Source organism: Beta vulgaris (genome assembly GCF_026745355.1).
Source record: "Beta vulgaris subsp. vulgaris cultivar EL10 chromosome 5 unlocalized genomic scaffold, EL10.2 EL10_2_Chr5_s1, whole genome shotgun sequence".
NCBI lineage: Eukaryota > Viridiplantae > Streptophyta > Magnoliopsida > Caryophyllales > Amaranthaceae > Beta > Beta vulgaris.
The window spans coordinates 123,307-139,236 of NW_026611041.1; the positions used below are offsets into that span (position 1 = coordinate 123,307).

General features: G+C 35.1%; 1 protein-coding gene across 1 annotated transcript; it reads right to left on the minus strand.

The window, feature by feature from the left end:
* Positions 1–14: 14 nt before the first annotated feature.
* LOC130590261 (transcription factor TCP20-like) lies at positions 15–1,195 on the minus strand. Its single transcript, XM_057392325.1, has one exon. The coding sequence runs from the start codon at positions 1,011–1,013 to the stop codon at positions 129–131; it is 885 nt and encodes a 294-aa protein (XP_057248308.1). The 5' UTR covers positions 1,014–1,195; the 3' UTR covers positions 15–128.
* Between the last annotated feature and the right edge of the window lie 14,735 nt (positions 1,196–15,930).

Consider the following 15,930-nt stretch of genomic DNA (forward strand, 5'->3'; position numbering starts at 1 on the left):
CTCAATTTCCACAATTCTGAAAATACTTACAAATATGTATATAAAAACCAAAAATGGGAAGAAAAGTAAATCAAAACCCAAAGAAACAGTAGTAGTTGACAGGATATAAAAGAAAGCAATATCTGAATTCATTGCTCTCTTGAATTGTCATTAGAATGAGACTGCAAGTGTTGCTGATGTTGGTGCACAGGCTCAACATTAGCAGCACCTGAATCACTTTGTTCATGGGATTGATGTGGATGATGTTGTTGTTGCTGCTGCTGCTGCTGATATATTTGGCCAATAACACCGCCATGGCCGTCTTGCGAAAGGCCGAGTTGCAGGCCTGGAAGCTGAGCACCCCTGGCTAAAATCGGCGTAAAACTAAGAAGACCCATGTTAGCAGTGGGTAATCCAACTCCTTGGAGCTGAAAATTGGTGACATAACCTGAACTTTGACTAACCAAATTGGAGGCAGTATCAAAAACTTGAGCATACCCACTTCCAATTGAAGGCCAAATTGATTGAGATCTTCCCAAATTATCCCCAAAATTACCCCAAGTAGCTCGATTAGCCACCTCTACACCTGCTCTCAAGTCGTTAATCTTAGAATGTAATCCTAAGGAAACTGATGCCCCCTGCTGCGAAACAGAGGAAGCCCCGGAAGCGGAGGCGGCGAGAAATGATGCTGGAATTGTTCCACTTCCGGTTGCGGCTAAAATCGCTGGTTCAGCTTGTTGGAGGAGCCACTGGATGGTTTCTCCATCAGTTTTATGGCCTAATTCTCTGGTTAGTTGGAAAACTCTTGCAGCACAAAGTGCAGGCATTCTAATTCTTCTGCTTCTTCCATCAACTTTTGTGTGTCTATCTTTGTTGGAACTTCTTTTTGGTGCTAATTGTTGCTGTATTTGCTGCTTTTTTTGGAGGTCTTCTTTGCTGCATGATGAATTGCTGGTTGGTGTGCTTGTGCTGGTGGTAGTGGTGGTGGTGATGCTAACTAGGTGTTTTTCTTCTGGGTTTCTGTTGTCATTCATGTTTGCTTGTGTGGATGTGGGGGTGAGTGTGTGTATAGAGAGATGAGAGAGAGTGATAGAAAACAATTTTGTTGTGGTTGCTATGTTTGGGTGAAGGTTTTTGGTGTACTTTTGGAAAAGATAGAGGACCCTTCTAGAGTTTAGAGAGGCTACTTGACAAAATTTTGCCTTTACTACATTTTCTAACTTTTATCCAAAAAAAAAATGGAGAATGAAAAAACAAACATTACAAGAATAAATGAATGATCCTGGTGTTGGATATTATTGGATGTATAAGATCTTCAACCAAAATAATCCTTGTGATTTGAAAAATTTAAAAAAATTAAAAATTGAAACGAGAAAATGATAACAAATATATCGTCATTATTGATTTTTGTTTTCTCCTTCCTTCACTTACTTTAACTTATCATACCCTAATACCTCATCATTTGATATTCTAAACAAGTCTATGTAGTTGGTATTATGGTATAGTAACTCATAGTTATAATTATTAGTACTATTAGATTATTATTTGTAGGCGAAGTTTTTTCATTAATTGTCATTTTTTTCTAGTTAGATATACAAAAAACTCTATAAGCATGGGAGCCTACAAAACATCAACCTTTTTTAACAAAACATGGTACTTTCTTGTAATTGATAGATTTTAGAGTTGATTTGATCTTTTAGTGTAAAGTTTTGGTGAATAATGTTATCAAATTTATATATAATAATATAAGATATTAACGTTTGTTCACTATTTCATATGTTCTTGTTTGGATCCTCTAAAGTTCTAAATGAACTGTACAAGGTAGAATTTGAACAATATCATCAATTGAATAAAAAAGAACATCAAAGGCTCATATATTATAATTTCACAATCTCCTCTACTCTTTATCATCAAATCCACCCTCAATTTTCTCCTTACTAATATGAGCCCTTGATTTGAAAATGTGTGGTTCAAATACAACTCTACCTTGTAGAGTTTTATTAAAACTCTAGAAGATCTGGGTAGTGATCTTGTTGGTTAAGCTCGATAATATTTTTCTTCATTAATTGACATTTTTTAATAAGTTATCATCATCAACACTCAATTTTTTGTGGTTTCCCTTAATAAAGTTTGGAGGATGTCACAAAGTGAGTTTGTTAATGTGTGAAAACTTGATATTTTAAAGATGCAAAATAAAATAAATCTATCAACTTGATAATTTTTTCCTCTACATGTTTGCAAAAATGTCCACAAATCTGAGACATATAGTTAATTTGTTATTATTGTTGAATATTGACATTCTAACAGCAAATTGATCAACATATACGATTTGAGACATAGGAAATTTTGTCAGTATTGTTGAACTTTTGTCATATATCCACTGAAGGTGTTTTTTTCCCCCATTGTGCTAGAGTTTTCCCTTGATTGGTAAAGGTAAGATTGGGGGCTAATGAGATGTTTAGAGTCATTTTGGAGGTTTGACTTGTTAAATTCCTAGTGTGAGTGTTTGATGGATAGAGCCATAGAGGTTCATAAGAGAAGACTAATACGGTAAGATTCTATTCTTATGGACTGAATAAGTATAAACTAAAATGAATTGATCTGAACTGAACTGAATTGAAATATATTAGGCTGAATCGGATTTGTCCGAACTGATCTGAATTGAACTGAACTGAAATGAATTTGTTGTATTATCACCTTCGTTTCCAATAAATTTACATGGTATACTGTGGGGAAGAACTAAAAAAATTTGCAAGAAAATGAGAGATGGTGTTCAAAAGTATGAAAGAGAGTGTCTAAAAGTTGGAAACTGTAAAAATACATAAAATATTAGAGAATATTGAGTAAATGAGTGTAGAGATGCGTGTTGAAAAGGTGGAGAAAAATGGTAGATTTACCATTTTTAGATAAAGTGAAAGTGTGTAAAAAAAAAAGTGTGTAGATAAAGAAAACGGAGGTAATAACAATTTTCCAAAGAATTTTCATACTTAGTGAAATATGCTACTTGATCATTTGTCCTCTAAAACGCTTGTATCATTCTTGAGTCGGACTCCGCCAATGCAGTGACATGGTGCACAAGTGAAAGCGGAGGGCCATGGAATATGAACTTCTATCTGAACTTCATTCGAGGAGCCAGAAAAAGGGGGCTGAATATCTCAATAATTCACAAAGGAAGAGCATCCAACCATGTTGCCGACGCGCTTGCAAAGCAGGGATTACATCGTCATTCAGAGTTTATAGCATGGATGTAGAAAGCAAGTCTCATGGTTCTGATACTATTTTATGCTGCATTGAGAATAAGAAGAAGATGGATGTGCGTAGGGTCTATATATGTCAGAAGGAATTTATTGTAATGGTCTGTAAGTGAAGCACCAAAGTGCTGTACACTCCTATGAATGGGTCTCAGTAGGTTTTTGTTCTTTCTTTATGGTAGTTCCTTTGTAATGCGCATGGCTCGTGTGGAGGAAACATTGTAATGTGGCATATGTGTAATTGATCAAGGATGGAAGCCTCCTCTCCTCTGGGTGTGAGTAATCACTATAAAAGTTTTCTCCTTCTGAGGAGGAATACCTAGGTTGAGTTTTGAGGCTTCTTATCCTTTATATGATGGAATAAAAGTCTATCCCAAATTATCAAAAAAAAAAAACAATTCAATAACATTCATATTTGAAACTTTTAATAGAATCGATTTTTTTGTGTAAAATATGGTTTTGATTATTCAATAATTGTAAGTCATATTTCCAGCACACTCACCACACTCCACACTATTAACAAAGTTACGACTAATAAATTGCGGTAGTATTCTTAATAGTCATTTTACAAATTAGCTTCAACTATCTTTGGAATACTTTTACACAAACAACTACAATAATGATTTTAATACATCAACCCAACCAATGCAATTGATTAATAAATATCAACTAAATGCAACAAATTATCAATTATCTACTAATTGTTAAAAAGGGTATTTGTAATTTCACCTTAAGACTTCTTCTATTTCCTTTTATTTGCTCACAACTTTTTTAAAGATGTCCGACATGTCCCTAAATGATCTTCCTATATATCTCTATATAACTTTCCTATATCTCTAGATAATTTTCCCACATCTCTAAATGATTCATAATTGTAGGGCTCCCCACATTACATTATCATTCATAATTAACAAATTAAAAAATAGCAATACTCAACTTGGACAAACAAATAGGAGTAGATACGTGCAGTAATCCGTAACATCATGGCCTCATGGGTTACAGAGGCGGACCGAGAATGGGACATGGGGGTACAAGTGTATCCCCATTTTTAAGAAAAGCTTTGATAAAAAAAAATGAGGAGGGAAGCAGCAAGGTAAGAGAAAGCGAGTGAAAGTGTCAAACCATGGTGGTACTGATGGAGATTTGTTGCTCCAGTAGAGTATAATAGAGGTATTAGATGAATTCATGAAAGAACAACCACTTCCAATTTTCTTTCTCTTCAATCTCACCTAAAATTTGTGTTTTTTTTTTTCTTCTATCATTGGATGAGAAGGATAGAACATATATTCCAAACATTTCATTCAGTAGTGAAGAGGGTTTATATTTTATATGTTTTCTCCCGACCTTTTAATTTCATCCGGTTCTATTTTCACCTTGTGTGTGTTCGGATGCATGTCTGTTGCTTGTCTTGAATCTGCTTGATATGTTGTTGAAAGTGGATCTCAATGCAAACCTTATCTCTACCATCTTCACCCACCGTTATTCCATCTGAGTCCATCACAAATTTGTCTCTCCAAACCACCTCTGTTTTGGGGAAAATACAACTAATTGCAAGACAACTTTCATTACCAAAATTCTTCAAAAGTTTAAAGTTTGAACCTCAATTTGTTGTAAATGGTGGAAATCTCAAGTAATATCATGAAATCTTTGTTTTTTCTCTCTCCTCTGCTTCTGCATTTGTTTTCAGCTTTGCATGGAAAATGCTACTTTCTCTTTCTGATTCACTGTTGTACAATAAGTTATAAGTTTCTTGTTTTATTGTTTTAAATTTTGTTTTTCATTTTTAATGATTATTTTGCTTAATTAATTGATTGTTTTACACTTTTATACTTAAATATGTTAGTTATATCTATATCTATATAAATATATTAAAAGACGTTCTTAAACACAAAACCTAAACCTTAAACGGTTAAACCATAAACCCTGAGGACTCGTAGGATGCAAATCTAATCTAAACCATATGATTATTTTTATTTTGGATTGTATAAATATACATATTTTGGTTATGTTAACACTTAGTATTAAACAATTTATGCACTTTTTTCCCTACTATTAGCGTTTGTTTTACGTCCGTATCCCCAAATTAAAATTTCTGGGTCCGCCACTGATGGGTTATATGGGTTGTAGAATGCAGAGTAAGTGAGAACTAAAGTCTTGTTTGATCTTTTAACACATGATTTTTCACTTCCAACAAAAAATTTAACGAGATACCATACACCCATTTTTCCATGATTGTAGCAGCAATGATTGGCTCTCCAATAAAGACCCAACTGTGAATTAGAGAGACACACATGTCAGATGTCACCCTTATCATTGATTCTGTTTGGTGGTGTACTACTCATGGACCATCCTTTCCAACTCTAGCATGGAGTATAAGGTAGGACGTTTTTTAAAAACTTTTTTTTTTTTTTTTTTTGTGAAGAGAGGAGTTCATTTATAAGACTTATTGCTTGCAAAGCCTAATAGAATCCATATCCATAATGTTATCACTTTCTCCGTTCTAAATTAGATGTGACACTTTTCTTACTAGCTGGCGCGTGATACGCGTCGTCCCCCAAGCTGGCAAATTTCGAAAATCAAAAAATGTGTTGTGATATTCAGAGTAAACTTTGGCAAATCGAGTAATGATAAACAAAAGCATCTAAACTTGATATTGGATGGTGCATACAAGGACATAGTTATATCAAGATGCGTATTAGTGGTTGTTCGATATTAACAATACCTTTTAAATGTATACACGTCATGTGGCACATCTGTTACTTCACTAGAATTGTCCAATGTGTACACAAGTGACAAGTCATGTCAATGACAAAAGTAAAATTATCTTGCAACAAGATTCGAACCCATTATCTCTTGCAATTATATATGATATAATTACCATCCAACCAACTTTTAATCATGTTTTAAGTGTCCACATTATTATATTTGTACCTTTTAAATGTTGAGTTTTCCTTAATAAATTTTAATTGGAATAAGAAAAAATGTATATCAAGTTTGTAAAACAGTACCAACCCGGAGCAAAGCCCGGTCCCAAATACTAGTTGCGCCTATAAAAAGATGAGAACTTGCTAGCAATGCAAGTTGAAGGGGTGTCCCATAAGAACAATGTATTCTATCAATACTACAAAAAGGTTGGTGTTACCACAAGCCCACTAGTTTTCCGAATAAGGGTGGTTTACAACCGGATGCATCGAGCCAACCAAATTGACTTTTGAACCCAACTGAGAACTTTGTTTCTTGCAAGGGAAAGGTGCGGGACAAATCTACATCATAAAATGGTTTCAAGGTCTTCAAAGTCAAATGTTCCCTACAATGAAGTAATAGGGATTCAGATGGATCGAAGTTAAGGTCATGGCTTGGGCATGGAGAACGCCATGTCGTTGTACAATTATCTTTAGAGATCTTAAAAATCTAGGTGCACCAGAACAACCTATATAACCTTACAAATTACAAACTTGATGTATAAACAAAACATGTTCCTTGAGTATGCCATCGTCATTTATGCAGCGAGAGATTGCTTGAGTAGATGTTTGTAATTTTAATTACCAAAAAGAGGTAGAATACCATATAATTAAAGAAAGTAAATCTTACAAGTCAAAATACCATCATCAGAAAAGACTTTTACAACCTTTATAGATTAATTACATATTGAAGTTTGTACAAAGGTTATACAAATAAGCATTATTGAACCAAAAATACTGTGAATTTTACTAGTGGAAAAAAGTCCATCCGATGCGGTCAAAATCAGACTTAGTGATTCGGTTTTGGTCCGCATCGAGCGGACTCGCAGCAGATCACAAATTTACTGATTCGATCCAAAATTGGATCAGTAAATTACCTATTGATCCGGTCCAAAATCAGACCGGTAAATTATTTACTGATTCGGTCCAAAATCGAATAAGTAAATTATTTGTTGATCCATATCTAAGCTAAGATCACATCAGTTTGTTGAAATTTATGTCAAAAAAGGGTGCAGACCTGCAGGTTGCAGGTCTACACTATCTTTCAAATCTCACTCTCACCTTTAACAATAAAGGTACATATATATACAAAAAAACAGATTTCATCATAAGAACGAAAAATTACAACAATACAAAATTAAAAAATATACGACTTACAAGATTACAAAATTCAGCCAAATTCAACTGTAAACGTTGAAAGTGCAAAAGAAACTAAAACTTATACCCAACGAAACCAATGAAATTCAACTAAAAATCCTAATTAGAACACGAAATTTATCCAAAACTACAACCAAAGAAACCAACAAAATTTAAAATCATAATAACCCAATCCAATGAAATTAAAAAAATATATTAAACGGAATCCAAAATTACGACAAACGAAATAAAAAATTACAACAAACGAAATCAAAAATTACAACAAATGAAATTAGAACACTTGAATTACAAAATACGAAATAGAAATGAAAGAAAAAAATTGCAGCCAAAAAGTGATAATAAAATCAAACAAAACCCTAATAACACAAAAAATTCGAATAGCAAAAATGAAACTGAATCGAAACCCTAAATACAAAAATGAAAATAAAATAACCTAATTACAAAACGAACTTGATGTGGGGTTTTGGTTTCACCTTCCTCGATAAATATGACGCCAGTGAGTTGACGTTTCTCCTTGTTTGACGAACGCAAAGACGAGAGCGAAAACGACGACGAAGGCAATGAGTTCAGATCTGGAAAGTTGAGTTAGCGTTGTTGGTAGGGTTCTCTTCAACTGTCGTTGCGGTTCGTGGTTGGTGCACTTAGTCTTCGATTCAGATTTGAAATGTTCGTTGTTGTTGTGTTACAAGTGTTAAACAATGGAGTGTCTTCGAGCCAGAGTGGGAGAGTTGAGAAAAAGGTGCTTGGTTCGTTGCAAGTGTTCGTCGCTGAGTTTGGAGGAGGGAGGAGGGAGGAGGAAGAGAGGTGGGGGTGTTGTAATAGCCCACACTTTTCAGCAGCATTAATTAAGGATTAATTATATTTTAATTGATTCTAATTATGTGATAATGTTATTATGAAAATACTTTGAGAATTTTGAATTTCTTATGAAATCATTTTTCCAAGTACAAATTTGAAATTAGTTAGTTCCATTGAAGTAAGATAACTTGAATTGAGTATTTTAAAATAAGTCATTCCTTCCTCCCTTCCTCGTGTCAATTGTTGTCACAGACAACACATCCTCATCTTTTCTCATCGTGTCAAAAGGAGCAAAGCTTCCAATCGGAGTTGTCAAATTTCATGTAATCTCCACCATTGAGATGTAATCTCCTCAGTTTTTCTAATTTTGGACGAAGCTAAGAACCCCAATTCTTCATTCTCGTATCTCCTATCTCTCGCTCACTTGGGATTTCTGTTGATTCTCAGTCGGTGGTCTTTGCCGGCTTTCTGTCGTTGCTCTAGTGTTACGCGTTGTGACTGTTGCTGCTAGTCCTCGCTCCTCTTCTCTCCTTCGTGGGTCTCGTTCCATTGTTGTGGCACTGCTCCTTTGTTGTTTTCTCTTTCCTCTGCTTCTGTGTTGATGTTGTTGGTGTTCAGTTGGTGTTTCGGCGCCATCGTTGCTGTTATACATCAGTGTCGTTGTCGTTGTCGTTGTTGAGCTTTACTTGGTTGTGAATTCCTTTGGCAAGGTATAAAGTTTGTGTTTAAGTTGTGACTCTTATTTCATCAATTGCAATCTAATTTACTATTAATAGTTAATGATTTTCACAAGTCTAGCTAAACTTGATATTGATTTCCAAAATCAGGTGAGATAATAGTTTGTTGAACTCAAAGATTGAATCTTTTATCTTTATTCAATGGATTGGATTGAGGTTTATAATTTATATTGATATGTCTTAAGTTAGTTTATCAAATCAGATTTCAATAATTTATGTTGTTGAATATATTCTCTATAAATTAGAACAGAGAATTAAAGTTATCATGTGAGATAGAAAATGTGATTTAGGTACGTAGTAAAATAGTTTGTATATAAAGGGTTGTGGTTAGTTCAATAAAAGAGTTTAGAATGTACAAGCAAGTCAATTCATTTATCAGAATTAGAGTAGGAATGATTGTTAATTATTGTTATTATTGTTGTGAGGTGATTATTGGAGATTAATCATGAATTTGGAGTGTTGGGCTCTTGAAGATTATTATGGAATTGAGCGTTATTTGGAGAATGAAAGAGGTACACACATGTTCTTCTACTATTCAAACTTGGAATTGGTCATTCATATGATTATATGAATTCTATGGGTTGAGTTCAACATGCTTTTATGTATTATAAATATAAATTGTTTTACAACGAGATTTCCGATTAATGAACCTCGGAAGTAAGAATTCGATATCTTTTATGAGCTCGATTTTGATCAAAATTACAGTTGTATTCGAATTGGAGCAAACAAAGGTATTTTGGTCAAAGCATGTTTGACTTACGATTCTGATGTATAACAATAGACAAATAATTTGCGACATGAGTTTTATATAGAAATTATGAAGTATATGAATAAAAGTGTATCTATGGTACGATATTTTGATTATATATAGTCAATTAAAGTAAACTACGACTTTGGGTTATGAGAAAATATGGATTTGTGAAATTATTGATTATGATGGGGGAAGAAACTGCAACAGTAGTAATGAATACATCGTGGTATGTATGTTATGAAATGATGGGACATATGTCATGGCAATAAGTCTTGCAAGTTGTAGAAATATTGGTGGGGGAGACGTCCCCATGAGTTTAGAGATGGTGTAGTCCCTCTCTGTTCGTATAATTTTCTCCGATTATTCTAGTAAACCGTTTAAAGGTGAAACTATAAAGGATTCTTGAGGAAACTAATAATAGTTATTTTCGCAAAAGTTTTGGTCTGCTGCAACGACTTAAGGGTTTATGTAGAATTTCTGATATATTGTAAAAAAGGATTTTATACTAAGAGATATGCTCTCAATAATGTTTTCTGAAATACTGGTTACGTAGTCGGATTTAGTAAAATGTCGAAGGAATTATGTATGAGATAGGTAACGAAGAACGAACTGTTTTACGGAATTGAAATAGAAAGTTGTCTATTTCATTTTGGAAGATTTGTGGCGTTGTTAAAGTAGTATATATATTCATCTGATCTTAATTATTTTCTAATGTGTATGTTTTGCTATATCGATATTGAGCTATTTGAATACATTGAGTAATCTTATGAAAATTGATTAATGATACAAGTATATTTTAAGCCACTAAAATGGATTTCTGGTTGGATGGTGTGTACTTAGGTTTTTTATGATTTTTGTTCTTGGAACCTGTCCTGGTGGGGGCAGAGTTTATTGTTAGATATTTTACAGGTGTAGTATCGAGGACTTGGAATATGTTATATGAGCGGAAGATGCTTACGTTGTAAATGGTAGACTAAAGTTATAGTTAGATGTTTATGAATTATATTTTTCTGATATTTGGTTGTATTATAACTTTGAGGTTCCGGTCAAAGTAGCTATGTATGAAAGATTTCTTCTAAAAGAATGATGTGTTGCAGTCCCTGACCCACATGTCCAGGATTGAGTTGGGGAAAAGGTGGTTGGTTCGTTGCGAGTGTTCGTCGCTGAGTTGGGAGGATGGAGAAGGAAGGAGAGAGGAGGATAGAGGATGTCGGATTAAGCAGGGTTAGAGAAACAGCGTTGAGAGAGATGGATGCAATGTAGGTTTAGATGGGATATGAGGGACATGAAAGGAAAATAGCGTGTGCGATGAGAGGTGGGGGCATGTGTTGGGCCTTGCGTGCTGTAATGAGACTAGGCTTTGCGTGTTGTAATAAAAATGCGGGTTTTTGCTTGGGAAAAAATAACAGAAAATCTGATCCGGTCCACTAAATGACCGGATCGAATTTTCCGCCCAGTTTTCCCTCTCATTTTTTTTTTTTTTGATGATTTTCAGATTCGGTTTTGTAAAAGCTGAATCCATTACTAAGTAGCAGATAAGGTTTTTCCCATTGGTGTTTGTACTTATTTGCGAGGAACACAAAGATTGACATTAAAAATCGAAAACGGGAACATGATTAGAGTAGTATGTAGGAACACAAATCTTAGCAAAAGAAAAGGTTATGTGTTCCAAATAGAAGCCCAAATGCAAAAAAGAAGTGTTACAATCATCAACATCCAAAACTAAATGAAAAGCGATCTTCTCAAACTCTCTTAAGAGATTTTTCTTTATAACATACTTTCAATCACTCTCCATAATCACTTTTATGTACGCATGCTCAAAAGCCAGAAAAGCCCACGTAAGATCACGTTTGCCTTTGTAACTCACTAATCATTGAATTGGCTGGTAGTGCCTTCACAATGCTAACCTCTATTATCCTGCAGGAGGGACGACCCTTAGCTTTTCCTATTAGGTTGCTCCATCACCTTCTTGGCAGTAGCGGATTCTTGAATCGACCTAAATTATCAAATTAACTTCACTAATCTCACATAATTAAAAAGCTGAAAAGCACATTTTTCAAACGAAGTAACAACAAGATAACAATGACTTTTCAAAAGAAGCTAGGTAATTCAATGGGAAAAGAATCAAGTTTATTCTAAGAAAAAACCGGCATGGAGCTTAGTATGATGGCAATGAGCTGAAAAGATGAAGCTTACAATTAGATTTAAGTTCCCTAGGTGTCGTAGTGTAGGCGTGTTTTTATTCGCCTACGCGGTGTGAGTGCATATTATATTTGACTACCCCGTTGTTAAGGATTTATTGAAAATTGTTTTCAAAGAAGTCGACAACAATTCTTTAAAGGAAGAATCATAAACCTAATTGGATATTGAGAAACCTTAGGGACAAATTCGGGACTTATTCTATGTAGATTTTCCCGTCATGACTCCATATATGGTCAGGAACCAAAAATTGAGTTCGAGGATGATGGTACAATATAGTCAGGAACTATATTGCCCATTGTTGGCCTTTACTAAATAATCGATTCATTAAAAAATTTATGCCAAAGAATAATCATACAATTCAACCCTAAAAATATTTAGTCTAGACTGGTTCAGGAAACGCATAAAAAGACTAATTCTTAATGACAAGTTATTATCCAATTAATATTATAGGGAACCTAATATGTTGTCCAAATTAATCTGATTAATATTAGATCAATTCTTTAGGTCTTTGATTAGCAAAAATAACTTATGGGTGATAAAACCAATGAAGCAGGATAATCATATAATATTCATAGAATGATCAAGCAAGCATATAATATACAAAGGCATGCATAATAATAATATAAAATAAAAAATAGAAAAGGGATTAGAATATACAGTAGGGCGATTCTATATTAAAGATCTACATCATGAAATAAACAGATAGTAACTTCAATATAAAAATAGAGAATATATTTAAAGATCCTCAAGATTAAACCCATGCGGTTTAGATTGAAGAGTACAATGATCTTTAGGCGGAGCAATCGTGGAACCAAGAACGTAATGTGATCAATAATTGATTGAAAGTATTTGAGATTTTGAGTATTTTGAGAGAATTTGCGTTCGTAAGTATTCGTAAAAATAATAATGAAAAATTGTTCTTCATTTAGGGAAATCAGGAGTATTTATAGGCAGAACGACACTACGCCTCACGCTCCAGCTGCGCCTGTCGGAGCTGACATGTCAAGCGCATGACATGGCATGCCCAATAAAAAGCGTACACGTGGCACACATTTTGAAGAAGATAAGAAAGAAACTCCACGTCTCACGCAGAGACCTGCACTTGACGCAGGACTTTAAATGAGTCCGAAATCCGCGTGTCGAGTGCTGATTAGTGCACCTGGCACAGATGGAGAGACGTGCGCCTAACACACAGACCTGCGCCACCAGCCTGCCTCCTGACATGCCATTGCCAGCTTTATTCAAAATGCGTTTAAAAGATTTCTTTTATCCTTTAATTACGGATATGTGATTTTATGGGATAAAATCTGATTTTAACTTATAAAAAAATATCTTTAGAAAATATTTATTAATTAAATACATAAATTAATTATCAATTAATTGAGCTTTCCAAAGAATTAGGCTCAAATACAATTAATTATCATGAATACCTAATTTGGCTTTAGAATATCATTTCGAAACACAATTTTGGAGTGGTTCTTTAGATTGCTCTTCCGTTGGTCGTGCCAACTAATACCTCGGTATGTTTCATCCTTGGATCCTTAAATAGGGAGACACGATTATGTGTCTACAGAAGCCCCCGCTTTGAATGAGTTTCAGGAAACCGAAAGTCAAAGTATACGGTGTCGGGACAATAACTATAAGCAATTTGATTACTTGCAGGGAAATATGTTAGCAGATAGGTGCAAACAATTCAGACAAAGAAAATAATGATGCAATAATGCAAAGTTAGACTCTCTAAGGATGCATGAGACACTATGCAAGGATTAAGTTTATGCAAAGCTAAGGGTTGAACGTCATGCAACGTCAAGGTTAGCAAGACTAGAATATATGAATTAAATGCAAGGTCAGGATTTTGCTAGACTACAATGCAAGGTCAGGATTTTGCAAGGCTAGAAGATGTGGAGAATGATAGAATGATCAACATTGAATAGAATGATTTTCGGAAATTGTTATTAATAATAACTGGAGTCCGCAAATGAGGTTCTCGGATTACGACTTTTTGGGAGTTTGATTCGACATGGAGGCACCACCATATATATAGGAAGCTAGGTTCAGACTCGAGTCTATGTCAGGATCTAGAAAGGATATGCTCCAAAACTCTAGAAAATCAAATCATTAGAACTTAATAATTTTATTGTATTGAACCGATCGGACCTCGAGATGAGGATTCCTATGCATCCTTGTGGAACCAGACCACTCGTAGTTCTAGATTAGAGGTGATCATTTTGGCTCGGCCCGGCCCGTTTTTGGGCCGGGTTTTGGGCAGAATTTTTCGGCCCACGGGCCGGCCCCGGCCCGGCCCGTCCATATTTTTTTGGCTTTGGGTAAGCCAAAAACGACTTTTTAGTCTATTTTTTGGCCCGACCCGTTTTGGCCCGCAAAAGCCTGCTAATTTAGGCCCAAAATAGCGGGCTTTGGACATAAAAATTCGGCCCGAATTTAGGCCCGGCCCGACCAATGGGCAAATTTTTTTTGGCCGCGGCCCGACCCGTGATCACCTCTATTCTGGATTCGATTTCTTTTTTTTATTATATGTTTTGATTGTGCCCTAACTTTTGCCTAGGCCGCCATTTCGGGTTTTCAACCTAGCGGGCTTGGACATACCTTGAAAAAGGAGTTTGGGTTGACGAAAGGTTAAAAGGTTTAAGGCTTGGATGAAGGTTGAATTGGTTAGGATAAGGTAAGGATTGTGGATTTGAATTATAGGGCTTAAGGTTTGATGGATTGAAGGAAATGAATGAGGGGTAGAACTTGTGTGCAAGCCCCCTAGCTTGATTTTTTTTCCTTTGCCTTTGGCTTTTTCTGTTTTGCATCCTTTTTTTTTCTTTTGTCATGTGCGTTTCTTTTGCTTTTGCTTTTTTTCGCACTTTGAATTTTTTTTCATTATTTCATTTTTGCTTGACATTGATCTTTTTTTTATTTTTTATGTAGTAAGGCTTGCATACGTTTTTTTTTTATGGTTTTGGGTATTGGAAAGTTTTGAAGGATTTTTTTGGAGCTTTGATTTGGCTAATGGAAATTATGGTCTATGGATTTTGGAGGAAAGAGGGGAATAACTCCTGATCCAAAGGATGTCCATTTTTTATTTTTCTTTATTTCAGATCTCCTCTTATTATTATTATTCGTCAAATTCATTAGGTGATTTAAGTTTCATCATTGGATTAGAAACATAAATAAAATGATGGCACAATGAAAATGAAAAGAAAATGCAGTTATTTTATTAATTAAAAAATAAATAGAACAAGACTGATAAACATTATAGTCCTAGAGGACATAGACTCGACGAGAAAGAAAATGAAGGAGCTAGGGGAGGGACTCTCCGACTCAACCTACAAAACTTGCGTTAAATGACTATGCCCCGACATTATTTAGGCACTTCCCAAGGGGTTGCCGCTATTGCCGATTTTTGCTACAAGCAAAACTGGCAATCTACCGTCTTTAACCATATCCTGTAGATGATGCTTCAAAGTCCAGTATTGTGATGTTGTATGCCCATTCCCTTGATGGTACTTGTAGTAGGCATTAGGATTCCATTTGCTAGATCTTTTCTCAGAAGAAGGGTCCAGAGTAGGGCCGATAGGCTGAAGTGCTCCTTTTGCATGAAGCCTAGTGAAAGCTTCTTCAAGAGTCATGCCCAATCGAGTGAATATCCTTTGAGGTCATTTATAACCTCTCTTTTCAGTGGTTAGGGCATTGACATTAGAGCTAGAAGGGTTATTGTTACTCTTCTTGAAAGAGTTGTTGTTGTTGGAACCCTTGTTCTTGTTGGCTTGTACCTTTTCTCAATCAACAAGCCTACCTTATAGAGGAGCTTCGTGAAAGACTCTATGGGTTGGAATTCAATATGATCAACACACTTGGGATATAGGTTACGCACTAATCGGACTTGATCCTCGTGGGATGGCCTGTCAGTCATTTGTGCAGCTTTTTTCCCCTCCATCTGTTAAGGAAGGTGACAAAATCTCCGTTGGAGTTTTGTTTAGTCAATTCCAATTCACGAAGGCCAATGGGAAACCGAGTATTGTATATGTATTGTTCATGGAACTCTTCTCTGATATAGTCCCAATTATTCAGCTTAGCTTTGTTAAGTG

What these genes read in the sequence shown, in the direction of transcription:
- LOC130590261 (XM_057392325.1), bottom strand. Translation starts at nt 1,013, where the DNA reads ATGAATGACAACAGAAACCCAGAAGAAAAACACCTAGTTAGCATCACC.